We start from the raw sequence: 26,984 nt of genomic DNA, 5'->3' as shown, positions 1-26,984 counted from the left end.
TAAAAGTGATTGAAGGAAACACAGAACATCTCAAAATAAATACAGTAATGAAAGGGTTAAGCATAAACAACAACAATAACCTCCCTCATTTTGATTGTGGATTCATAGCAAATGACAAGAAGTACACTTGAAAACCCTTAACCCACAGCAGAGGAGTTAATGCCGCTACCCCACTCTCTTTTCTAATTTTGATTTAATAATTTTTTTATTGAAAACTTTTTTTCCCTAAAATAATATCCCAACTGTTTTTGTGGTTTATGTGTTTTTTTTTTTGTTTTTTTTTTGTTCAGGAATATATCAATTCTGGTTGGAATTTGAACAATTTGCCAGTCTTGGAAAAGTCCGTACTTTGCCATATAAACGCAGACATTTCTGGAATGAAGGTAAGGAAAAACAAGTAGCAGTAGTAGTAGTAGTAGTAGTAATGACTTCAAATTTTGGCACAAGGGCAGCAATATCAGGGGTTGGGGTTAGGGTTAGGGTTATTACATCAACCACAGTGCTCAACTGATACGTACTTTATCGGCCCTGAAAGAACGAAAAGCAAAGTTGACCTCGGTGGGATTTGAACTCAGAATATAAAGAGCTTCAACCTCTCCAGTTGAAGACGATGTAATGAGTTTTCAGTTTTTGCTGAACAACCTGCACCAATGTTTTTGTCTATTGTGATCAAATGTGTGTGCCGCACATTAGCTCACCCTCTCCATCAAATCGATGTTGCCTGCACAGGTGCACAAGTGTGCCACGCGTCAGATGTGGAAATGATCACAGAGTAACATCAAATGAAGTGTTTGGCTCAAGAACACTACACACTGCTTGCTATGGGAATCGAACTCCTTGTCTAGTGGATCATGAGTGCCACACCCAAACCACTGGACCACACACCTTCGCTAAACAGCAGCAATAATAATAATAATGATAATGGTAATCCTTTCTGCTAGAGGCACAAGGCCTGAAATTTGTAGGGAGGAGACTAGTTGATCATATCGACCCCAGTGTTTCAATGGTACTTAATTTATCGACCCTGAAAGGATGAAAGGCAAAGTTGACCTCGGCAGAATTTGAACTCAGAATGTCGTGACAGATGAAATACCTCTAAGCATTTCGTCTGGCATGCTAATGACTCTGCCATCTTGCTGCCTTAATAATAATAATGATAATAATAATAATAATACATGTCCTGAATCAATGGCAGGCAATGTCTGTTGTGACTTCTGATCTTAACTGATTGTCATGTACATTGTTTTGTCTTGGTATAGAAGATGGGCTACAGCAAATATTCTGCTCAATACCACAGATTTTCTTGTCAGTTGTGTGACCTTAACCAGTTGAGCATGTCCCTTGGTGGCTGACGATATGTGTGTCTCTGATCATGAGCAGAAGTAGTGGGGGAGCATCATAGCCATGTGTTGAGAGGTAGTCTTTGGGGTTTGAATAATTCACCTTTGGAAACATGGGTGTTTTGCTCAACATCCTTAAACAAACCTTATTCAGGGACCTTTTGAGCGGGATGGGCTACTCGACCTGAAGAAAATTGCAACCGGGCCCCACCTGCGAGGTCATGCACTGTTTATCTTGATATGAGATCACCATGTGGCGCACATATGGTTGTGATGCATGTGCCTGGTGTACCCTTATCAGACGAATGATGGGTATTTTGGGCTTTGTATATTTGTACCCCAGTGTCACTTTGATGGCATGCACTGCTCTCTCACATAATAATAATAATAATAATAATATTGAATTGTTTGTAGGGCAGCCATAAAGATGTGTTTGATTTGACTTAATACTCTTTCTTGCTAACTTTTCTTAAATTAATTTCAAGAATTTCATTTCCTGTCCCTTTCATTCCTTTGTCTATTTTTAGATCCCTTGGTGTTATGTTGGTATGTGTTTCTCCTGTTTTTGCTGGCACAATGAGGACCACTGGAGTTACTCCATCAATTACATGCATTGGTAAACCTCACTTTCCTTTAACCCTTTAGCATTTGAACCGGCCAAAGGTATCCTGCCTGTTTTATGTTAGAACTGGCCAGATCTGGTCTCTCACACCAACCCTACAATATCGTTTTAAAAATTAGCAGCTACCTTATCAAAATCTCAATAGCTACAAGATAATGCATGATTAGTTCAAAGCAATGTGGATAAAAAAGCATCAATTTTGGCAGAATAATGTGAGCACTAATGGGTTATTAATAATAATAATAATAATAATAATGGTTTCAAATTTTGGCACAAGGCCAGAAATTTGTGGGGAGGGGGACTAGTCAATTACATCGGCCCCAGTGTTTCACAGGTACTTAATATATCGACCCTGAAAATGTTGACCATGGAGGCATTTGAACTCAAGCTGAAGATGGCCAAAATACTGCTAAGCATTTCGCCCAGCATGTTAACAATCTTGTCAGCTCGTTACCTTAATAACAACAATAATAATAATAATAATAACCCTTCCTAGTGTAGCACAAGGCCTGAAATTTGTGGGGCGGTGACTAGTTGATTACATCGACCCCAGTGTTCCACAGGTATGGACGAAATACTGCTAAGTGTTTCACCTGACATATTAATCAATCTGCCAACTTGGGGCCTTACATAATAATAATAATAATAATAATAATTTTAAAGTTCTCTCTACCAATTTTGTATAGAAACTAAAGCCACCCCTGGAAGTTTCATCTATCTGAGCAGTGTAATCAAAGATGGAAATGTGTGCATATCAGTTTCCAAGAATGTGTTTAATAAGTAAAATTAGTTTATCTAGTTGTGTTACACTGCTTTATTTGGTGGCAATTCAAGCTATATGTTCATGGTTGTTTAATGGGCTGGATGAAAGAGCAACAACTTCTGAAATGTGCATATACACCCATTACAGATTTTTTTCTATCTTCGAATGTATTTTTGACATAAGCATATTATTCGTATACAAAACGTAACTTTCATTATTATTATTATTATTATTATTGCCATATCTTTGATTTTTCCCTACAGGGGTGAACCGAAGACCTGGTACGGTGTTCCTGGTGAAGCAGCAGAATTCTTTGAAGATTCAATGCGTAAATCAGCCCCTGAACTTTTTGAACAATCTCCAGATCTCCTACATCAGCTGACTACCATAATGAACCCTAACATTCTCATGTCTATGGGCGTACCGGTAAGTAGTACTGTGAAGGGGGCTGGAGGCAGGGGTGTGTGTAGCCCAGTGGTTAAAGTGTTCCATTTGCAATCACAAGATCATGGTTTCAATTTCCAGACCAACTGCGTGTTGTGTTCTTGAGCAAAACACTTCACTTTATGTTCCTGTATTCCTTTCACTAGTACCCTGTGATAGACTGGCATTCTGTTCAGAGGGACTGTTGGCCTGCCTACATACCTAACCGAACAGGTTGATGACATTTGGAAGCCATAACAATGAAAGGAAGCACATTGTGACTAGTGGTCATCATCCTCATTGTATAACGTCCACCTTCCATGCTGGCATGGGTGGGACAGTTTCACAAGAGCCAGCCAGGCAGAAGCCTGCACCAGACTTCTGTGACTGTTTTGGCAGGATTTTTACAGCTGGATGCCCTTCCTAATACCGACCACTCAGTAGAGTGGACTTAGTGCTTTTTACATGGCCCAAGCAGAGGTGAGGTCAGTTTTGGCAAGGTTTTTACAACTGGATGCCCTTCCAATCACCAACCACGCTACAGTGTGGACTGAATACTTTTTGCATGGCGCCTGTACTGACAGGGTCACCAAGTACCTTGCAAGACAAAAAAAAACCTCTTTTGAGAGGGAAGGGCTCATTGGAGGAGGGTGTGAAAAAAAAACATTTGATATGAAATATCTTCTACTATAGCTTCTGGCTGACCAAAGCCTTGTGAGTGGATTTGGGAGTCAGAAACTGAAAGAAGCCTGTCACCGTGTCTGTGTTTGTTCCCCACTACTGCTTGACAATCGGTGTTGGTGTGTTTATGTCCCTGTAACTTAGCGGTTTGGCAAAAGAAAAAGACAGAATAAATACTAGGCTTAGAAAAATTAAGTACTGGGGTTGATTAGTTCAATTAAAATTCCTCAAGGCAGTGGTACCCCAGTATGGCTGTCGTCTGACTGCTTTTTCCAGTCCTTTTGTTCAGTGATACCCTTACCCACCCCTCCAGGCTTTGTTGTTGTTGTCTCATCTTGTCTCTGTTCCTCTTTTCAGGTGGTGAAAACCCATCAGGGAGCTGGAGAGTTTGTGGTGACATTTCCCCGTGCTTACCATGCTGGTTTTAATCAAGGCTACAACTTTGCTGAGGCTGTCAACTTCTGTCCTGCTGACTGGGTAAGTCGTTTTGTGTGTGTGTGTGCGTGTGTGCTAACTTTTTGTACCACTAGGTGGATAAGGCAGCCGTGTGTCTGTGTGTCTGAGGCTGTTAACTTTATCTTGCAACTACCAAAGACATTTCTATATTTGTCCCAGTTGATCAGAGTAAACGGAACAGCCTGGTTGCTCATGGAATCAACATGCAAGTGGCTGAGATTTTCTCAGACACGCGTACCCTTAACGTAGTTCTCGGGGGATATTCAGCATGACACAGTGTGATGAGGCTGGCCCTTTTTCAATTACAGGTTCAACTCAGTTTTGCTAGTTGAGTGAGCTGGAGCAGTGTGAGATTTGATTTTGGGAAGGAGCCAGAGTGACAGCCATAAACCCACGATTCTTCACCTGCTATGACCATTTCCAAAAAAAAAAACCTTTCGTCTTCCTCAACACAATCAAGGGGAACCCATCGCAGCTGAAACCCATCTTTTTCAGATGACCACAGTCTACACACTTTACTTCCAAGCACCGCTGTAAACAATGGAAGCATGTGAAAACATTAAAACTAAGTGTGCATGACAGAGTTCAACGTCAATCTTTATTATTATTATTGTTATTATTGAGTGATAGAGTAGTACATGCCATCAAAGTGACCCTGGGGTAAAATATACGAAGCCCAATATACCCATCATGACTACCCGTCTGATAAGGGTACACCAGGTGCATGCATCACAACCATATGTGATCTCATATCAAGATAAACAGCGCATGACCTCGCAGGTGGGGCCCAGTTCGAATTTTCTTCAGGTCGAGTAGCTCATCCCGCTCAAAAGGTCCCTGAATAAGGTTTGTTTAAGGATGTTGAACGAAACACCCATGTTTCCAGAGGTGAATTATCCAAACCCCAAAGAACTCCTCTCAACACATGGCTATAATGCTCCCCCACTACTTCTGCTCTTGATCAGAGATGCACATGTTCGTCAGCCACCAAGGGACATGCTCAAACTGGTTAAGGTCAAACAACTGACAAGCAAATCTGTGGTATTAAGCAGAATATTTGCTGTAGGCCATCTTTAATACCAAGACAAAACAATGTACATGATAACACTTCCAATCATTTGAGATCAGAAGCCATGAGAGCCACTGCCTGGTACTGCATCAGGGCAATTATTATTATTTGCCCTTGTGGCAAAATTTGAAACCATCATCATCATTATTATTATTATTATTATTAAGAAGAAGAAGTTGCCAAGCTGGCGGACTCATTAACATGTTGGGCAAAGTGCTTAGCAGCATTTCTTCATCTTTATGTTCTGGGTTCAAATTCTGCCAAAGCTGACTTTGCCATTCACCCTTTCGGGGTTGATAAAACAAGTACCAGTTTATCACTGGGGTCGATGTAATTGACTAGTGCCTTCTCCTGAGGCTGCTGCCCTTGTGTCAAAATTTTAGACCATTATTATTATTATTTTTATTTATTTATTTATTTCTGCTGTAATTTCAGTTGCCGATTGGCCGTGTTTGTATCGATTACTATCGAAAACTACAGCGACAGTGTGTGTTTTCACACGAAGAGTTGATCTGTAAGATGGCCGCGGACCCAGACAGCCTGGACTTCCACTTGGCCGCTGCCACACACAAAGACATGCTGGTGATGGTCGACAACGAGAAGAAACTTCGTAAACGGCTGTTGGATATGGTAAGTGGGAGTGGGAAGAGGACGAAGGGGATGGTGCTGGTCGACAGACTCCGGGGCAAGCCACTTTGGTTCCTAATGGGTGGTCACTATTGGATTTCTGTTCTCTATCCTCCCCCCACTTGTACATTATATCTTACCTATAGATTTATTATCTTGTATCTCCCACCTACCCATCATTTCCACCACTGGCAACGTTGCGAGTCAACCAGTCCGAAAGGAATCCCGACACACAAAGCTATTTAAAAGTCACCAACAGCTCAATGGACTACAACTACATTGAACCATTTGTTACTTTATTTCTAATGAAAGTACACCCCTCACATATTTCAATTAAACTTTAATATAATCACGCCATATGTAAACAAACAAGTTTTTTTTATCTGTTTTTCAAAGCGCTGAAATGTATGGTAGAACAAGTTGTTGGCACTCCGTCGCTTACGACGTCGAGGGTTCCATTTGATCCGATCAACGGAACAGCCTGCTCGTGAATTTAACGTGCAAGTGGCTGAGCACTCCACAGACACGTGTACCCTTACCGTAGTTCTCGGGGATATTCAGCATGACCCTTTGAATTACAGGCACAACAGAAACAGGAAGTAAGAGTGAGAGAAAGTTGTGGTGGAAGAGTACAGCAGGGTTCGCCACCATCCCCTGCCGGAGCCTCTTGGTGCTTTAGGTGTTTTCACTCAATAAACACTCACAACGCCGCCCGGTCTGGGAATCGAAACCGCGATCCTACGACCGCGAGTCCGCTGCCTTAACCACTGGGCCATTGCACCTCCATGGTAGAACAAGTAGAAAGATAAATTTTATTGGACGCATAGGTACTGAACAGTATAAATATAAAGGATAAAATCCGTTTTTCTGCTTTTAAAAAGAAAAAAAGGATTTTATCCTTTATATCTATACTGTTCAGTATCTATGCGTCGAATAAAATTTATCTTTCTATTTGTTCTTTATTATAATCGTTAATTTAGACAGAAGTAAAAATAGATTTACTGAGATCATTGGTGATACGTTGTGCTTGAGAAGACCTGTGAAGCTAAGTGAAATTGTAGTTGTAGCTGATACCAGTATTATGTAACTGGCACTTGTGCCGGAGGTGTGTAAAAAGTACCAGCTGAATATTGGGCCTCATGGAGGCAACATGGCCGATGCCAGTGCTGTGTACCTGGCACCTGTGCTGGTGTCGCGTAGAAAGCATCTTTTGAGTGTTGGACCTTATAGAGGCAATGATAAATTGGCTAAGATCTTTGGCAATATCGTGTGCTTGAAAAGAAGACCCATGAAGCTAAGTGAAATGATAGTCATGGCAGAGACTGGTGGCACATAAAAAGCACCCATTGCACTTTTGGAGTGGTTGGCATTAGGAAGGGCAACCGGCTGTAGAAAACCCTGCCAAATCAGACAGGAGCCTGGTGCAGCTCCTCAGCTTACCAGCCGTTGTCAAACTGTCCAACCCATGCCAGCATGGACAGTGGACGTTAAAAGATGATAAGTAAGGTCATAAATAAAAAAAAAAAGGTGGTAAAAGAATCAGTACTCAATTCCCAGAGGTAGAGCAGTATGCTTTTATTAAAGCTGAAGAACCTCCGCAAACTGTTATTTCAGAGTTTCCCGTTAATGTTTGTCGTACAGTTGTGAGTCTGCTGTCAGTTTCATCTTCATCCTTGTCTCGTCCGTCGTCTGTTTTCGCAGGGCACCACTGATGCTGAAAGGGAGGCTTTTGAACTTTTGCCAGATGACGAGAGGCAGTGTGACTACTGCAAAACCACCTGTTTTCTCTCTGCCGTCACTTGCCCCTGTCGACCAAGTAAGTACACGTCACAAAGGTAAACTACTGGTGGTCTGTCTGTGCTTGTGTGTGCGTGCGTGTCTGTGTGTGTGCATGTCCAATGTATTTCTGTGGTGTATGTGTCAATGCGTAATGATAATCACAGAGCTGGTATTCACCATGTTGTGTGGACACTACAGTATGTGGGGAGGTGGAGATGAAATGGTGTATTAGGATGTGATTTGTGTGTGTGTGTATATATATACATATATATATGTGTGTATGTATACTGGCAACTACAACGTTATACGACAGTCACGCTCACGAGAATCCTGCCATAGTGCAGAATGTAATTTCCGCAGTGATATCGTGTTGGTTGACTTGTATGTAACGTTGTGCTGGCGGCCTGTGTATACACACGTACACACACACACACACACTCGCATCCGCATATACTAACGCATTTCATCTGCTCATCCGCAGACACTGTAATGTGCATCCACCATGTTGAGTACCTCTGTGATTGTCATCCGTCGCACCACTGTCTCCGATATCGCTACACACTAGACGAACTTCCAGCCATGTTGCACCGAATCAAGGTACGAGCAGAGTGTTTCGATACTTGGAGGACCCGGGCCATGCAGGTTTTGTCACCGTTGGAGTCTGATGGTACTAAAGTGGGTAAGTTGAGAAAATTTTCTTTAACTCTCCCTCTCCCCCCCCCCCCCGGTCCTTCACTGATTGCACTTTCTACAGTCCTACTGTCGTTTAGATTATAACACTTCCTCTTAAAAGGGCTGCAGGTCCCTCGCAAGGTCAACCTCCCATCTGTTGTTGGAGCTTAATTACAGCTGAGTGGACTGGGCCAGTGTGTAAACAAGTCTTTTGCTCAAAAAGAAACAAAAAAAAAAAGAAAAGAAGAAAAACGGACAATGCATTGCTGCTCAGTCTGGGAGTTGAAACCTTGATCTTTGCAGATGCATTTTAACAACTAGGCCACATCCCTAGTAATCATCATCATCATCATCAGCAGCAGCATGGTAAAGTGGATGTTAAATGAGAAGAAGATGATGATGATGCTGTTGGTGATGATGTAGAGTTATGTCTGTGTGTTTTCTTATAATTTCAGATTTGGAAGAACTGAGGGAGTTAATTAACGAGGCTGAGACGAAGCATTTCCCTGATTCTTCCTTACTCGAGCGTCTCAACAATGTGGTGGTGGAGGCTGAGAAATGTGCCCTGGTTGCCAACCAACTGGTCTCGAAGAAGGTCAGGACCAGGTAAGAGCAGTGGTGGTCGTGTCTGGATTGTCGTTTTGAACCTGACGAGTGAAAAGAGGAGATGGGCACAGCTGGGGCATCTTGGATTCTAGCTCTGTTTGGATCAGGGCTGACTTGGCTTAAACAATAACTGAACTAGCTTCACTAGTTGTGTATGTATGACCGGATCTACGTAAGCTTAGATTTCTAAACCCTGCCCTTGTGATGGTGGTGGTGGTGGGTGGGGGCTTTGTGCCTGAAATATATAAAAAAAAAAAAGCTTACTCCATTTTTTTTATCTTTGCATTGTTAGAAGTTCTCCACCTTTCCTTTCTGTTTGATACTAAAAAAAACAACAACCTTGTAGAAGGGGAGATAACTGCGGCGATTCTCTCCAAATGTTCCATTGAAGTCAACGGTGGATGACATTTGGTTTTTGTGGCAACAGAAAATGCTGTTTCAGCTGGATTTCCATCTCTCTGATGCCTTCCAGTTGTCCCCCGTGTTTCTTTGACTTAGGCATTAGGTTTCATCTAATTCAATCTAACTTCGGCCTTGTAATGCTTTTATGTTTAGACAATAAACAGTTCCCCATATGTGTGTGTGTGTATTTTTCACGATTTTGCTACATCCCTTGTTTTAACACACACACACACACACACATATATATATATTATTTTATTTAAAAGAGTTCCAACTCTGTCTGTTTTTTATGTTTTTTGTTTATATTCTTGCAAAATTGTGGGATATAGAATATGGAATATATAATATATAATATAAAAATGGATGGTACAATGAAATGAAGTATTGAATGTCTTATTGAATATAAGAAATATTGAGTGTTCAATATAAAGGATTGATATAAATGTTACAGTCTGTCAGATACCGGCCATGATGAAATACCACACGGTATTGAAAATACGTATTCGCCTTTATATATTTGATCCTTTATATTGAACACTCAATATTTCATCTATTCAATAAGACATATTCCATATATTCAATTAGACATTCAATACTTCATTTCATTGTACCATCCATTTTTATATTATATATTATATATTCCATATTCTATATCACACATTAATTTTACAAGAATATAAATAAAACATAAAAAACAGAGTTGGAACTCTTTTAAATAAAATTATATATATATATATATACTGCGTATGTGTGTGTGTGTGTGTGTGTGTAACATATTATATATAGCTTCTGTATAATAGAGTGAGTTAATTCTGTTTTTTGTTTTCCAGAAACAGGCAGGCTGGTGATGGCAAGTATGTAGCCAAACTGAGTTTAGAAGAACTGAAGTGTTTCTATGATCAAGTCAACGATTTGCCTTGTATCATACCAGAAGCTAAACTAGTAAAGGTATTCTTCACCCTCCTTTCTTCTTTCATTAACATTAGTATTACAAGCTGGCAGAATCGGTGAGGGCACTTGCCATTAGTGTTCAGGCAGGTCTTGGACTGTGGGGTTCCTCTTTGATTATCTCTCGAGGTCCTCCTCTATCATTTCTTTCTTTTTCTGTTGTATTCTATGTATGCTTCCTTCATTTGTTTTATTGTATATCAGATGTTGGGTGTCGTGGAGGGGGCGACAAGGGATTGAGACTCGTGGTTTACTGTGCTTGAGATGACACGTGAGGCTAAGTAAAACCGTGGTTGTCCTTGCATACAGGTATTGCTCCCTTGCATCCCTTTTTAGATAAGCGAAACGTCGTCTCTGTCATTGGACACAAAAGTCGGCTTGTGAAGACCTGTTGGGGCAAGCGAAATCGTGATGGCACATGTGCCCAGCATCACCTTCCTGGCCCTTGTGCCGGTGGCACATGTAAAGACATTCGAGCGAGATCGTTGCCAGTGCCCCTGGCACTGGCTCCTGTGCAGGTGGCACGTAAAATACACCATTTTGAGCGTGGCTGTTGCCAGTACCTCCTGACTGGCTTTCGTGCCGGTGGCACGTAAAAGCACCCACTACACTCTCTGAGTGCTTGGCGTTAGGAAGGGCATCCAGCTGTAGAAGCCATGCCAAAACAGACATGGGGCCCGGGGCAGGTCTTCAGCTGGCCAGTTCCTCTCAAACTGTCCAACCCATGCCAGCATGGGAAAATGAACTTTAACACGTTGACTCCCGAGCCTCGTTTTACGTTTTGTCCCAGGGTCCCCAATACGCTATCTTAATTAATTTTGACACGTGCAACGTAATATTTTTACACTATACCATACCTCTCGGGAAAACCCATAGGAAAGAAATTAAAAAGCAACCTGCTGGTGGGTTGGGTGGCACTTGCAAACATACCACCATGACCCACCAGTAGGACATGTGGGAGCCAACGTGTTAAAGGAGGAGGATGATGATGATGATAATGAGGTATACTTCCCAAGCCACAATCTAATGAGTGAAACCAGTATAAGACACAAGGTGTGTGTGTGTATATGTGGGACCTCAAGGGTATGCCCTGGCACTTACCACCATCTATATTTCTCTCTCTTCTGCTACTCAACCATCCTTGTGAGTATGCCCAGCATTTTTCCACCATCTCTATCCTGCTGTCTCCACCCTCTCTCTCTCTCTCTCTTTCTCTCCTTCTGCACTTCCCTCAGGTTGGGTAACCATGTATTTCCTTTGCGGTAGTGCACCTGTTTCTCTCTCTCTCTCTCTCCAGCAGGGTAACCTTGTACTTCCTCTGCAGCAAGGCATCTGTTTCTGTCGTATTATAACCTTTCATCATCTGACACAAGATCACCTCCTCCAATGACCCCTCCCTCTCTTGAAAATCTTTTTTCCATCTTGCAAGGTACTTGGTGACTCTGTCAGTACGGGGGCCACGCAGAAAGCACCCAGTTCACACTGTAAAGTGGTTGGTGTTCGGGAGGGCATCCAGCTTGCTGAAACTGACCTCACCTGTGCTTGTGCCACGTAAAAAGCACTAAGTCCACTTTGCTGAGTGATTGGTTTTCGGAAGAGCATCCAGCTGTAAAAATCATGCCAAAGCAGTCCTGAACGTCTGGTGCCTCGTCGGCTCCTGTCAAACCATCCCACCCATGCCAGCATGGAAGGTGGACATTAAACAATGATGATGGTGATGATGATGATTCTTTTTGTTACTTCTTCTTCTTGTATCTATAATTTTTGTCTGTTCTGTTTCCTTTCAGGAATTACTGGATAAAGTCACTAACTTCCAGACTGAAGTCCAGGCTGCTCTCGCCGAGAAGAGTCCTGATTCCAAAAAACTGGAGAAGTTTATGGATTTTGGAATAACACTTGATGTTGATTTACCTGAGATTCCCAAACTGAAGCAGGTAAGTTCATTAAACATATGGTAGCAGTTTGTCCTGACATAGTTGATAGGGCTGGCGAGGAGTCGTGGTCAAACAGATTAGTTGGCGGCAGGGACATGCCCCCTGGGTAGGCAAGGTAGGCAGTGAATAAAATAGATTGATAGCAACATTTTCCTTGTATGGCAAAATATGCCCTTAATTCAATAAAATTATGAAGGTTACTATGATTACGATGCATAAAATGCCAAATATTTTATTTCTTTCTAGATTGTGTGTTGGCACTCCGTCGCTTACGACGTCGAGGGTTCCAGTTGATCCGATCAACGGAACAGCCTGCTCGTGAAATTAACGTGCACATAGCTGAGCACTCCACAGACACGTGTGCCCTTAACGTAGTTCTCAGGGATATTCAGCGTGACACAGTGTGAAAAGGCTGACCCTTTGAAATACAGGTACAACAGAAAGAGGAAGTAAGAGTGAGAGAAAGTTGAAGTGAAAGAGTACAGCAGGGTTTGCCACCATCCCCTGCCGAAGTCCTACATAAACGTCACCAACTGCCTACCCTGAGTAATTACTGATGGCACGGGCCTGGTTGGTGGCATATTAAGCCCTTTCATATCAACCTGCCTGTGACCGCCCTTGGTCTGATGACATAAAAACTTTCTGTTTAAAGGGATTTGAATTAAAATCTATCAAAATAGCATATTCCTTTATGTTCCAAGCATGAGCTTAAGAATGACAAAATCATCTTATTGAATTCCTCGTAATTTTCAAAATTATTTGAAACTAAGACCATATATTTCAGTATAAATTTGGTAAGAAAAATGTTAATAAGGTGGCTGTGTGGTAAGTAGCTTTCTTACGAACCACATGGTTCCGGGTTCAGTCCCACCGCGTCGCACCTTGGGCAAGTGTCTTCTACTATAGCCTCGGGCCGACCAAAGTCTTGTGAGTGGATTTGGTAGGCGGAAACTGAAAGAAGCCCGTCCTATATATGTATGTATGTGTGTGTATGGTTGTGTGTCTGTGTTTGTCCCCACAACATCGCTTGACAACCGATGCTGGTGTGTTTAGGTCCCCGTAACCTAGTGGTTCGGCAGAAGAAACCGATAGAATAAGTACTAGGCTTAGAAAGAATAAGTCCTGGGGGTCAATTTGCTCGAATAAAGGCGGTGCTCCAGCATGGCTGCAGTCAAATGACTGAAACAAGTAAAAAAGAGTTAGGGTGGGAGGGAGTCTTATCATACAAACTTTCTGTTTTAAAGTGAGTGAAATGAAAATTTTCTTCAGTCAAAATTCCCTAATTATTATAATTAGCATTAAGGCAGCAATCTTGCAGAAACGTTAGCACACCGGGCGAAATGCTTAGTGGTATTAGTCTGTCTTGACGTTCAGAGTTCAAATTCTGTTGAGGTAGACTTTGCTTTTCATCCTTTCAGGGTTGATAAACTAAGTACCAGGCCTTGTGCCTTGAGTAGAAAAAGAAAAATATATTATTATTATTGTTATTATTATTATTATTATTTTTATTATTTTTATTATTATTGTTGTTGTTGTTGTTGTTGTGGTGAGCTGGCAGAATTGTTAGCATGTTGGATGAAATGCTTAGCGGTATTTCACCCGTCGCTACGTTCTGAGTTCAAATTCCACCGAAGTCGACTTTGCCTTTCATCCTTTCGGTGTTGAAAAATTAAGTACTGGTTGAGTACAGGGGACGATGTAATCGCCTATACCCCTCCCCCAAAACTTCAGGCCTTGTGCTTATAATAGAAATGCTTATTATATTTCTAACTGAAACACTTCACTTAGATGTTTCGATTAAATTCTAAAAGTAGTCAATTGGCTGTGGGGTTAGAAATTTGCTTCTCAACCACATGGCTCCGGGTTCAGTCCCATTGTGTGGCACCTTGGGCAAGTGTTTTCTACAATAGCCCCAGGTGGACCAAAGCTTTGTGAGTAGATTTGATCGACGGAAACTGAAAGAAGCCTGTTGTATGCGTATATAGGTGTGACTGTGTGGTAAGAAGTTCCAGGTTCAGTTTCACTGCATGGCAAGTGTTTTCCACTATAGCCTCAAGCTGACCAAAGGTCTTGTAAGTGGATTTGGTAGATAGAAACTACAAGAAGTCCATCCTGTATATATATATATATACATATATATATATATATTTGGAGGCACAATGGCCCAAGGGTTTGGGCAGCGGACTCGTGGTCATAGGGTCGCGATTTCGATTCCCAGACCGGGCGTTGTGAGTGTTTATTGAGCGAAAACACCTAAAAGCTCCACGAGGCTCCGGTAGGGGATGGTGGCGAACCCTGCTGTACTCTTCCACCACAACTTTCTCTCACTCTTACTTCCTATTTCTGTTGTGCCTGTATTTCAAAGGGTCAGCCCTGTTACACTGTGTCACGCTGAATATCCCCCGAGAACTACGTTAAGGGTACACGTGTCTGTGGAGTACTCAGCCACTTGCACGTTAATTTCACGAGCAGGCTGTTCCGTTGATCAGATCAACTGGAACCCTCGACGTCGTAAGCGACGGAGTGCCAACAACAACATATATATATATATATATATATATATATATATATATATATATATATATATATATATATATATATATAATGTGTGTGTGTGAATATATGCATACACATGTATGTATTGTCTCTGTGTATATGTGTGTCTGCATGTCTCCCCATTACACTGCTTGACAACTGGTGGTGAAAACGGTGTGTTTACCTGTGTAATATGCTAGACGTGTCTTCCTTCAGGTGCTTCTGCAAGCCCGATGGCTCGATGAGGTGAAACACACTTCACAGGATTCCTGCGACATGACTTTAGAAGTGATGAGGAAGCTGATCGAATCAGGAGTGGGGCTCGCACCACACCCTGCAGTCGAACGGGCCATAGCCGAGCTTCAGGAGTTACTTACGGTCAGTGAAAGGTGGGAAGAAAAGGCACGCTTGTGTCTACAGGCAAGGTTAGTGCTTTTAACTGTTATACTTTTCCATTTTAATCCCCCCCCCACATCTGCGCGCAGCCCCCTTCGCATCTTCATCATCTGCAGTAAATGCATCAATATTTTCTAAAGTTTCTTCATTTTCTCCTCTCCCCACCTCCTCTCTCACACCAACATCACCATTCTCTGTTGTCTTCTCTTCTCTCGTCCAGGCCTCGGAACGTAATGTCAACCCTTGAAAGTATCATAGCAGAAGCCAATGACATAAAAGCTTATTTACCGAATGTGTCTGCCCTGAAGGAGGCCTTACGCAAGGCCAAAGAGTGGACGTCGAAACTAGACGCTGTCCAAGTAAGTCTCCCTTTCTCTTTCTTTATTGTCTCCACGTTTGCACCTCACGGCCAAGTGGTGGCTAAGAAGATGGATTTACAATCAACGATGAAGCTCCCAGGTTCAATCCCTATCTATGGGCGTCATTTTGAGAACACAATAAGCAGGGTCTAACTTGGAAAATCTGCCAACATGGCTGCCAAACATTCTGTGCTGACATTCCTGAATCATGCAAGTAATAGAACAAATCCCAGTTTCTGATGCCCAACGGTGACCCGTAGTCCTGCAAGGAGGTTCTATGGTACCAGAGGACCAGGATGCTTTTTATACCAGTTTCATACATGAAATGCCCCGCCCCCACTCTCCACTGGCTGCCAACATGTTGAATCTCTCTAAAAGACGAGATCAGTAATTCCTAACCTGTGGACCACGGACATCTGGTGGTTCGCACAGGTAGTACTAGGGGTTCTTGAACCACAAAATTTCATGTGCTAAGAAGCTTGCTTTCCAACCACATGGTTCTCGGTTCAGTCCCACTTCACGGCACCTTGGACAAGTGTCTTCTACTATAGCCTCGGACCCGACCAAAGCCTTGTGAGTGGATTTGGTAGATAGAAACTGAAAGAAGCCTGTAGTGTGTGTGTGTGTGTGGGTGTGTGTGTGTCTCACCATCACTTGACAACCGATGTTGGTGTGTTTACATCCCTGTAACTTAGTGGTTCAGCAAAAGACACTGTTAGAATAAGTATTAGTCTTAGAAAGAATAAGTCCTGGGGTCATTTTGTTTGACTAAAGGCAGTGCTCCAGCATGGCCGCAGTCAAATGACTGAAACAAATAAAAGAATATACATACACATACATGGGTCATTGGTAGTGAAGAGGCTGGGAACCCCTGGACTAGAATATACTTGAGTCACGTCCTCTGTGTGGAATGGGAATGTTGGCTCAAAGACGTTTCAACAATTAATATTCTGACTTGTACTTGGAATAAACAGAATACTCTTACTCTTTACTCTTACTCTTTACTCTTCTACTCTTTTACTTGTTTCGGTCATTTGACTGCGGCCATGCTGGAGCACCGCCTTTAGTCGAGCAAATCGACCCCAGGACTTATTCTTTGGAAGCCTAGTACTTATTCTGTCGGTCTCTTTTTGCCGAACCGCTAGGTTACGGGGACGCAAACACACCAGCATCGGTTGTCAAGCGATGGTAGGGGGACAAACACAGACACACATACACACACACACATATATATATATATATATATATATATATATATATACGACGGGCTTCTTTCAGTTTCCGTCTACCAAATCCACTCACAAGGCTTTGGTCGGCCCGAGGCTACAGTAGAAGACACTTGCCCAAGGTGCCACGCAGTGGGACGGAACCCGGAACCATGTGGTTGGTAAGCAAGCTACTTACCACACAGCCACTCCTGCGCCTGAATGTGAAAGTATTTTTGAAAATCTGCCCTGCGTCCACATCCGTTTCTTTGTCCCCAATACCTGATATAAAGTTTTTTTCACTGCTCCAAGGGGGTGGGGTGTGTGCTAGTACAACCGATTTTGAGCAGCGTTGTCTTTAACTCTGATTTTCTTCAATAAATTTTTATCTCATTTTGTTTTTAACTACAGGAAGAGTGCCGGACCAAAAGCAAAGAGGTAATTATCATCATCATCATCATCATTATTATTTTTATTAAGACAATGAGCTGGCCAACTTGTTAGTGTTGCAGACAAAATTCTTAGCTGCATTTCCTCCAGGATTTAGGTTCCAAGTTCAGATGCCACCAAGGTCAACCTTTCATCCTTGAGGTTGATTAACCCTTTTGTTACTATCAGGGCTGTGGAGGTGCAATGGCCCAGTGGTTAGGGCAGCGGACTCGGGATCATAGGGTCGCGGTTTCGATTCCCAGACCGGGCGTTGTGAGTGTTTGTTGAGCGAAAACACCTAAAGCTCCACGAGGCTCTGACAAGGGATGGTGGCGAACCCTGCTGTATTCTTCCACCACAACTTTCTCTCATTCTTACTTCCTGTTTCTGTTGTGTCTGTAATTCAAAAGGGGTCGGCCTTGTCACACTGTGTCACGCTGAATATCTCCGAGAACTATGTTGAGGGTACACGTGTCTGTGGAGTGCTCAGCCACTTGCACGTTAATTTCACGAGCAGGCTGTTCCATTGATCGGATCAGCTGGAACCCTCGACGGAGTGCCAGCCAAGACTATTAGGGCTGAGCAGTTGGGGTCGGAAACAATTAAGAGATAGTTGGAATCAGAGTTGGTAAAATAGACCACAATCACTTAATAACATAGAGGAATCGGAGTCAGAGGTGCCAATAGTAGAGGAGTCAGAGTCAAAATTTTTTGTTTCGACTCCACAGCCCTGGTTACTATATTTCTAAGAAAATATAAGTTTTAATTAAATTCTAAAATCATCACAAATTTAGACTGGTTTCATTAAACAACTGTAACTTTTTTATTTATCGACATCTTAATGTGATTTTTTTGAACGCAATTGAAGAAAAGGTTCTTAATTCTGTTGCATAACTTTTGTCTCAAAGTGACTCTAATTACAGGTAAATACATATAAACCACAAGCTATCTTTTTTTTTTTTGGTTTGTTTACTTTCTGTGTAACGGTTTGTTTCTGTAGTGATTGCTTGAAACAAGCTTACAATTGCTTGATTTCTCCATATTTTCAGTGGAAAAGCCCTCAAATTCAGAATCGCTACTTGATAGCATCAAACTGCTATCCATTTTAAAAGTAGAAGAAAAAAAATATCCCTCAAAATACACACAGCTCAGATATCGTGTCAATGTGAGATACTGTAACTCAACTATTTACGAAGTGAAATCATGTGTTTTCACGAATGTACTAACGAGATTTGTGCTGAAACTTAGATAAGAATGGGTTCGCTCAGCCGCCTTTGACTGGGTTGCTTGTTTGAGCCAAAAATCTTTTCAGCCGGGTTTACAATGAAAGGGTTAGGGCAGTGAGCTGGCAGGGTTGTTAGCATTCCAGACAAAATTCTTAGCTGCATTTCTTCAAGTGTTTATGTCCAGAGTTCAACTTTGCCTTTCATCCTTTGGGAGTTGATTAAATAAGTACCAGTCATGCACTGGGGTTGATGTAATTGACTTAGACTCCCCACTAACCCTAAACCCACCACTGCTAATATTAATGGCCTTGCGCTAAAATTTGAAGTGGCTGTGTGCTAAGTAGCTTGCTTCCCAACCATATGGTTCCGGGTTCAATCCCACTGCAAGACACCTTGGCCAAGTGTCTTCTATTATAACCTTGGGCCAACCAAATCCTTGTGAGTGGATTTGGTAGATAGAAACTGAAAGAACCCAATCATATTTATATATATATATATATATATTTATTTATTTATTTATGTGTGTGTGTCTGTGTTTGTCCTCCATCATCGCTTGACAACTGATGTTGGTGTGTTTACATCCCTGTAACTTAGCGGTTTGGTAAATGAGACCGATAGAATAAGTACTAGGCTTACAAAGAATAAGTCTTGGGATCAACTTCTTCAACTAAAAGCCTTTCAGACAGTACTCCAGCATGGCCCACAGTCAAATGACTGAAGCAAGTAAAAAAGTAGATATCTTTTGCTTGTTTATTCTTTTATTCATTTCAGTCATTTTGACTGTGGCCATGCTGGAGCACCGCCTTTAGTCAAACAAATTGACCCCAGGCCTTATTGTGTGTAAGCCTAGTACTTATTCTATCAGTTTCCGTCCACCAAATCCACTCACAAGGCTTTGGTCAGCCGAAGGCTATCGCAGAAGACACTTGCCCAAGGTGCCACACAGTGGGACTGAATCTGGGACCATGTGGTTGGGAAGCCAGCTTCTTTACCACACAGCCACTCCTGTGTATGAAGAAAAAACACAGTGTTAAACTCTTCTGTGCATTGCACAAACCGATTATATTGCTCCTCAATTTTACTGAAAGAATTTGATATGGACCCCCAAAGAGTCACATGGGTTTCAGTTGACAATGATTGGTTGAGCAGGAGTGAAAAGAAAGAGAGAGAAATAGAAGGGAGGTAACTGTAGAAAACGTAATGCGAAGGCAAGTTTAGAAATTTTCTTGTCTGGCAAATAAACTTGATCATCTTGGGTTGAGGCTGAAATCTTTAGTTCAGGTCAAAAGCATTCAATCCATGCCAGCATAGAAAGCAGACAAAATCACACACACACTAGCATCTAACTGTTGTGAATCTTTATCCAGTATCTGTATTTGCCCACAACTCTCTCTCTCTCTCTAAATGTTTTCCAGCAAAACTGTAAACTCTACCCCTATCTGGACGTACTGGACAACCTGGTCAATAAAGGACGTCCAATTCCAGTACGGCTTGACCAGCTACCTCAGGTTGAATCACAAGTGGCTGCAGCCAAGTCTTGGCGAGAACGGACTGCCAGAACATTCCTCAAGAAAAATTCTACATACACTTTACTGGATGTAAGGGGCCTTTAATTTTCTTTGTATGTTTGGTGTTTGATCATTTTCTTTGACTTACTCTTTTTTTTTTTTGTCACTGTTCCCCCACCCCCACCATCATCATAATTATCATTGTCATTAATACAGCTCCTAATGTTATTCTTATCTGTAAGGCGTCTTCAAATGAAGATATATTTATTAATTATTGTTTATTTCTAAATAAACTATCAGATTGAGTAAAAAGTAACGTTTTGAACTGTGAAGAATTTGTACCAGATTTTTGCAGAGTTTTCGATTTTTTTCTTTAAACATTATTTTTTGCAATTGTCTAATAATACAGGCATAGACTTTGCCCAAATGCATCAATAAATTAATATTGATAATTTTTTTCACCTTTGTCACAATAATTTGAAATGGAACTGTCAATGCGTGTTATTGGAGCAATTTTGCTATTCAACTTCAAAAAAGGACGTAAAACAGCTGAAACTGCTTGTGATATCAGCAAACTGTTTGGTGAGGAAATTGACCAGTGAGTGGTCAGCTCGAAAATGGCTTAAATGATTTTGCTGTGGAGACCTGATCCTTGAAGAGATAATAGTGAGCGTAGTGGACGTCCATCTGTCATCGATGACGGTCATTGAGAAAGATCCACCCGCTCAAGAACTGGCTAAAGAACTTCAAGTTAGCCTGGAAACTTCCTGCAACCATTTGCTTGCAATCGGAAAATCAAAAAGCTTGACAAATGGGTACCACACGATTTGAATGAAAATCAGAAAATGCGCAGATATGAAATTTGTGATGAAAAGTGGATTCTGTACAATAATAAAAAATGTTCTTTGCAGTGGTTGGACCAAAATGAAGTACCGAAAACCTTCCCTAAATCCGAGTTCTTCAAAAAGAAGGTTATGGTGATTGTTGGGTGGTGTACTGCAAGACTCATCCACTATAACGTCTTAAAACCTGGAAAAACCATTACTGCAGAAATATATTGCCATGAAATTGCCAAAATGAACGAAAATCTGCTACTCCTCCATCCCAGACTGGTCAACAGAAGAGGGCCAATCATTCTTGATGACAATGCTTGACTACACGTTTCACTAATGACTCTCCAGAAGTTGAGGGATCCTGGCTACTAAGTTCTTCCCCACCCGGTTTATTCCCCAGACCTTTCTCCAACCGACTACCACTTTTCCAAGCACCTTGATGGTTTCCTATGAGAGAAGGATTTCAAAAATCAAACCAATGCTGAAAGTGCATTCAAAGAGTTCATCAGCTCCAGAACTCCAGATTTTTGTCACTGGAATAAACAAACTTGTAACTCGTTGGCAAAAATGTGTTGATCGTTTAATGGTACTTACTTTGATGAATAAAATTTCACCATTGTTGAAGTATATTGTGATGAATTTCACGTTTCAAAACGTTGCTTACTTTTTACTCAGCCTGATACAAATTTAGAGTCGTTATGAGGTCCCCCCACCCCGTCACCCCTTTAGGGTACACTTCCTCAATCAGTGTGTTTTGGTGGACCTTGCTCTTGGGAATGAATTTCTGTAGACAGAATGTGGTGCATGTATTCCCGTGCATAGTATTTATGGTAAGTGACCCCTCTACCATAACCTACCTGTTGGTTGACCCCTGCTGTTTCCCTGAGGTTTTTTTAGACACCCTCATCACCCTTTATGGCAGCTGGTAATTTCCCGTTACTTCATATATTGCAATTTCTTCAGCTTCTGTCATGTAAGAACAGGCTTTAAGGGTTTCGTTGCAATTCAAGGAGCACGTTGTAAATAAAAAGTGATCACCTGCTCAACAAAGGGACCTTCATGTTTGTATTTCTGACTGTCATAAAGGGTCTTCATGTTTCCCACTGCATGCCACCATTCTCTTGGACCCTAAAATTCCTACAACCTTCCCTGCCCCTCTCTCTCCCTCTCTCTACTTATATTTGTATCCCATTGCAGGTGTTGTCCCCTAGGACAGACATTGGTGTGTATAACAACAACAAGGCAAAGCGGAAGAAACTCAAGGATGGGGAACGAGAGCGGAAGGAGAGTGAAAATAGCATTTTGGACTTCAGAATTGAGGAACAGAGAGATCCAGCTAGTATTGTGAGTAGGAACATTATTATTATTATTATTGTTACTATTATTATTATTATTATTATTATTATTTGTTACTATTATTATTATTAAGGCAGCGAACTGGCAGAACCGTGAGCGTGCCGGGCAAAATGCTTAGCAGTATTATGTCCGTCTTCAAGTTTTGAGTTCAAATTCCACCTTGGTTGATTTTTGGCTTTCATCTTTTCGGGGTCAATAAATTAAGTACCATTGGAACACTGGGGTCGATGTAGTTGACTAGTCTCCTTCCCTCAAATTTCAGGCCTTGTGCCTTTAGGAGAAAGGATTATTATCATTATTATTATTATTATTGTTATTATTATCATTATTATTATTGTTATTATTATTATTGTTATCATTATTGTTATTATTGTTATTATTATTGTTATTATTGTTATTGTTATTATTATTAAGGCGGTGAGTTGGCAGAATCGTTGGCACACTGGGTGGAATGCTTTGTGGTTTTTCACCCGCCCCTACTACCTGAGCTCAAATTCCGCTGAGGTTGACTTTACCTTTCATCCTTTCGGAGTTGATACAATTAATACCAGTTGAACTCTGGGGGAGTCAGTGTAATCAGCTAGTCCCTGCCCCCAAATCTCAGGCCTTGTGCCTATAGGAGAAAGGATTATTATGATGGCAGACAACCGGCACGTTCGTTAGCGCGCTGGGCAAAATGCTTCTTGGTATTTTGTCCGTCTGCATGTTCTGTGGTTGAAATTCTGCTGCAGGTGATTTGACCTTTCGTTTCTTTTAGGGGTCAATAAATTAAGCACCAGTGAAACACTGGGGGGTTGATGTAATTGACTCCTCCTTGTTAGCGTGCGGGATGAAATGCAAAGTGGTATATTTCACCTGCTGCTATGCACTGAGTTCAAATCCTGCCAAGGTCACCTTTGCCTTTCATCCTTTCGGGGTCAATAAATTAGGTACCAGTTGAACTCTGGGGTCGATGTAATCGACTCATCCCCCTCCCCAAAATTACTGCCCTTGTGGCAAAATTTGAAACCATTGTTATTAGTAAGGTGGTGAGCTGGCAGAGTTGTTAGCACACTGGGCGGAATGCTTAGCAGTATTTTGTCTGTCTTAACATTCTGAGTTCAAATTCCACTGGGGTCCCCTCCCTCCAAGTTTCAGACCTTGTGCCTTCAGTAGTAGTATTTCGTATTATTATGGCTGTGAGCTGGCAGAGTTGTTAGCACACTGGGCGGAATGCTTAGCAGTATTTTGTCTGTCTTAACATTCTGAGTTCAAATTCCACTGGGGTCCCCTCCCTCCAAGTTTCAGACCTTGTGCCTTCAGTAGTAGTATTTCGTATTATTATGGCTGTGAGCTGGCAGAGTTGTTAGCACACTGGGCGGAATGCTTAGCAGTATTTTGTCTGTCTTAACATTCTGAGTTCAAATTCCACTGGGGTCCCCTCCCTCCAAGTTTCAGACCTTGTGCCTTCAGTAGTAGTATTTCGTATTATTATGGCTGTGAGCTGGCAGAGTTGTTAGCACACTGGGCGGAATGCTTAGCAGTATTTTGTCTGTCTTAACATTCTGAGTTCAAATTCCACTGGGGTCCCCTCCCTCCAAGTTTCAGACCTTGTGCCTTCAGTAGTAGTATTTCGTATTATTATGGCTGTGAGCTGGCAGAGTTGTTAGCACACTGGGCGGAATGCTTAGCAGTATTTTGTCTGTCTTAACATTCTGAGTTCAAATTCCACTGGGGTCCCCTCCCTCCAAGTTTCAGACCTTGTGCCTTCAGTAGTAGTATTTCGTATTATTATGGCTGTGAGCTGGCAGAGTTGTTAGCACACTGGGCGGAATGCTTAGCAGTATTTTGTCTGTCTTAACATTCTGAGTTCGAATGCCGCCGAGGTGGACTTTGTTTTACGTCGTTTCTAACCCCTGCCTTTCTACTTTGTTTTCTCCCCCACTTCACGTCCCCAGGTTGCTGCCTTCAAGTTGGCTGAACAAAGAGAAATCGAGGCAATGAAGGAACTTCGCAGCATCAATTTGGAGAAGATCCACAATTCGGACGGTGGAGACATCAAGTATTGCATCTGTCGTAAATCTGCGTCTGGATTGATGTTACAGTGTGAATTGTGTAAAGACTGGTTCCATGGTGAGTTTGAAACCACAACCACCGCATTTACTTTCATCACCACCACCACCATTTTCATTACCACTACTACTTTATTATATATATATATATATATCCATTCTTCGATGTAACTATGCATTCTGCTAGAAATAGCAACCAAATCTCTCAGTATGTTTACATTTCAAAGATGAGGCTCTGTTGTACGTAGTAAGGTTTATTTATTTATCTTAAAACAGCCAGCTGTAGTCATCATCATCATCGTTTAACGTCCGCTTTCCATGCTAGCATGGGTTGGACGATTTGACTGAGGACTGGTGAGCCAGATGGCTACACCAGGCTCCAATCTGATTTGGCAGAGTTTCTACAGCTGGATGCCCTTCCTAACGCCAACCACTCCGAGCGTGTAGTGGGTGCTTTTACGTGCCACCGGTATGAAGGCCAGTCGGGCGGTACTGGCAACGGCCACACTCAAAATGGTGTATTTTTTGTGCCACCTGCACAGGAGCCAGTCCAGCGGCACTGGCAACGATCTCGCTCGAATATCTTTACATGTGCCAGGAAGGAAACGCTGGGCACATTTGCCATCACGATTTCGCTTTCGCTTGCCCCAATAGGTCTTTGCAAGCCGAGTTTCGTGTCCAATGAAGGAGACGATGTTGGCATGGTTGCCAGTCGTCGAATTTAGTTTGATTTCGATTTCACTTGCCTCAACAGGTCTTTGCGGCTTTATTAAATGAACTGAAGCCTAATATACCCATCATGACTACCCATATGACAAGGGTACCCCAGGCACCTGCATTACAACCATAAGTGCGCGACATACTAATCTGATATCAAGATAAACAGCGTATGACCTCGCAGGTGAGGTCCAGTTTGAATGTTCTTCAGGTCGAGTAGCCCATCCCACTCAAAACATTCCTGAGTATGGATTCTTTAAGGGTGTTGAACAAACACTCATGTTTCCAAAGGTGAATTAGTCACACCCTAAGGAATTCCTCTCAACACACAGCTATGATGCTCCCCCACTACTTCTGCTCCTGATCAGTGATGCACATATCGTCAGTCACCAATGGACATGCTCAACTTGTTAGGGTCAAACAACTGACAAGCAAATCTGTGGTATTGAGCAGAATATTTGCTGTGGCCCATCTTTTATACCAAGACAAAATATGTACATGGTAACACTTTCAATCAGTTGAGATCAGAAGCGATGGAAGGGCTCTGTATACTGCATCAGTGTTTGATAGTTTCAGGCAGATTGCTACTGCCTCACGTGCCACACCTCTGTGTTGTTGTTATTTGTTTTTTTTTTCTGTTTGTTTCAGGGTCTTGTGTTCCCCTACCAAAGGCAGCCAACATCAAGAGAGTCAACCAAGCTGTCCAAATGCAAACAGTGCGAGACCTCAAATTTCTCTGTCCGCTCTGCTTGAGGTCAAGACGTCCGAGACTGGAAACCATCCTCTCCCTGCTAGTCTCGCTTCAGAAGCTGCCTGTCCGGCTGGCCGAGGGCGAGGCCCTGCAGTGCCTCACCGAGCGAGCGATGGCATGGCAGGATAAGGCACGCAACTGCTTAGCCACGCCCGAGTTGGCTGCCGCCCTTGCCAAGCTTAGCCTTCTTAGCCAACGCATGGTGGAGCAGGCTGCCCGTGAGAAGACCGAGAAGATTATTAATGCAGAGCTGCTGAAGGCCGCAAACAATCCAGAACTCCAGAGCCACTTGGCCACTGTCACACAAAGCGCTTTCAGCGGCCTGCACACCTCTCTTAGGGATCTCACTGCCTCCACCACAAACACCACCACCACCACCACTACCACCAGCACCACCACCACCTCTGCTGCCACCCCCTTCACACTGGACAACACTGACAGCAACCCCTCCGGCCAGCTGTCGCCCGTCTCACAGCAAAGTGTCGATGATGGATGCTGCACAGCGCTTGACCCTGCTGCTGCAGCTGGTGGCGGTGGTGCACAGCTTTCCCTATCTGACCACCACCTCCTACTGCTCAATGGACATAACAACAACAACAACAACAACAGTAATAATAACCTTGGCATGACATCCGAACACACATACTCTTCAGTCTCCAAGACGTCTTGTAAGTATACTACATCTGTCTGTCTGTCTCTCTCACTCACTCTCTCTTTCTCTCTCTCTCTTTTTCTCTCACTCTCTCTCACACTCTCTTTCTCTTTCTCTCACCCACTCTCTCTCTCTTTCTCTCACTCTCTCTCTCTCCCCTTCTCTCTCCCTCACTCTTTCTTTCTCTCACTCTCTCTCTCTCTTTCTCTCACTCTCTCTCTCTCTCCCCTTCTCTCTCCCTCACTCTTTCTTTCTCTCTCTCTCTCTTTCTCCTCTCTCACTCTCTTTCTTTCCCTCTCACTCTCTTTCTCTTTCTTTCTCTCTTTCTCTTTCTCTCTCTCACCCACTCTCTCTCTCTTTCTCTCACTCTCTCTCTCTCTCCCCTTCTCTCTCCCTCACTCTTTCTTTCTCTCTCTCTCTCTTTCTCCTCTCTCACTCTCTTTCTTTCCCTCTCACTCTCTTTCTCTTTCTTTCTCTCTTTCTCTTTCTCTCTCACCCACTCTCTCTCTCTTTCTCTCACTCTCTCTCTCTCTCCCCTTCTCTCTCCCTCACTCTTTCTTTCTCTCTCTCTCTCTTTCTCCTCTCTCACTCTCTTTCTTTCCCTCTCACTCTCTTTCTCTTTCTTTCTCTCTTTCTCTTTCTCT

The 26,984-nt window shown here is 42.4% G+C and overlaps 1 protein-coding gene across 6 annotated transcripts in view; it reads left to right on the top strand.

Moving 5' to 3' along the window:
* Nucleotides 1-26,984, top strand: part of LOC106868491 (lysine-specific demethylase 5A) — a 73,877-nt gene that overhangs the window by 34,150 nt on the left and 12,743 nt on the right. For 4 of the 6 annotated variants that reach the window (XM_089345737.1, XM_089345736.1, XM_089345734.1 and 1 more), the window contains 17 exons: nucleotides 291-383; nucleotides 1,868-1,956; nucleotides 2,989-3,151; nucleotides 4,187-4,306; nucleotides 5,790-5,984; nucleotides 7,683-7,797; nucleotides 8,242-8,439; nucleotides 8,888-9,038; nucleotides 10,271-10,388; nucleotides 12,176-12,322; nucleotides 15,074-15,282; nucleotides 15,474-15,612; nucleotides 17,229-17,255; nucleotides 19,888-20,070; nucleotides 22,011-22,157; nucleotides 24,107-24,281; nucleotides 25,586-26,356. In XM_089345737.1, coding sequence (XP_089201863.1) covers nucleotides 291-383; nucleotides 1,868-1,956; nucleotides 2,989-3,151; nucleotides 4,187-4,306; nucleotides 5,790-5,984; nucleotides 7,683-7,797; nucleotides 8,242-8,439; nucleotides 8,888-9,038; nucleotides 10,271-10,388; nucleotides 12,176-12,322; nucleotides 15,074-15,282; nucleotides 15,474-15,612; nucleotides 17,229-17,255; nucleotides 19,888-20,070; nucleotides 22,011-22,157; nucleotides 24,107-24,281; nucleotides 25,586-26,356 — 3,040 coding nt within the window. The remainder of the gene's footprint in view (nucleotides 1-290; nucleotides 384-1,867; nucleotides 1,957-2,988; nucleotides 3,152-4,186; nucleotides 4,307-5,789; nucleotides 5,985-7,682; nucleotides 7,798-8,241; nucleotides 8,440-8,887; nucleotides 9,039-10,270; nucleotides 10,389-12,175; nucleotides 12,323-15,073; nucleotides 15,283-15,473; nucleotides 15,613-17,228; nucleotides 17,256-19,887; nucleotides 20,071-22,010; nucleotides 22,158-24,106; nucleotides 24,282-25,585; nucleotides 26,357-26,984) is intronic. The other 2 variants (XM_089345738.1, XM_089345735.1) reach the window with 1 other exon arrangement.

This window comes from Octopus bimaculoides, chromosome 29 (genome assembly GCF_046866305.1).
Source record: "Octopus bimaculoides isolate indiv1 chromosome 29, ASM4686630v1, whole genome shotgun sequence".
NCBI lineage: Eukaryota > Metazoa > Mollusca > Cephalopoda > Octopoda > Octopodidae > Octopus > Octopus bimaculoides.
This window is presented reverse-complemented; position numbering and strand designations above follow the sequence as displayed.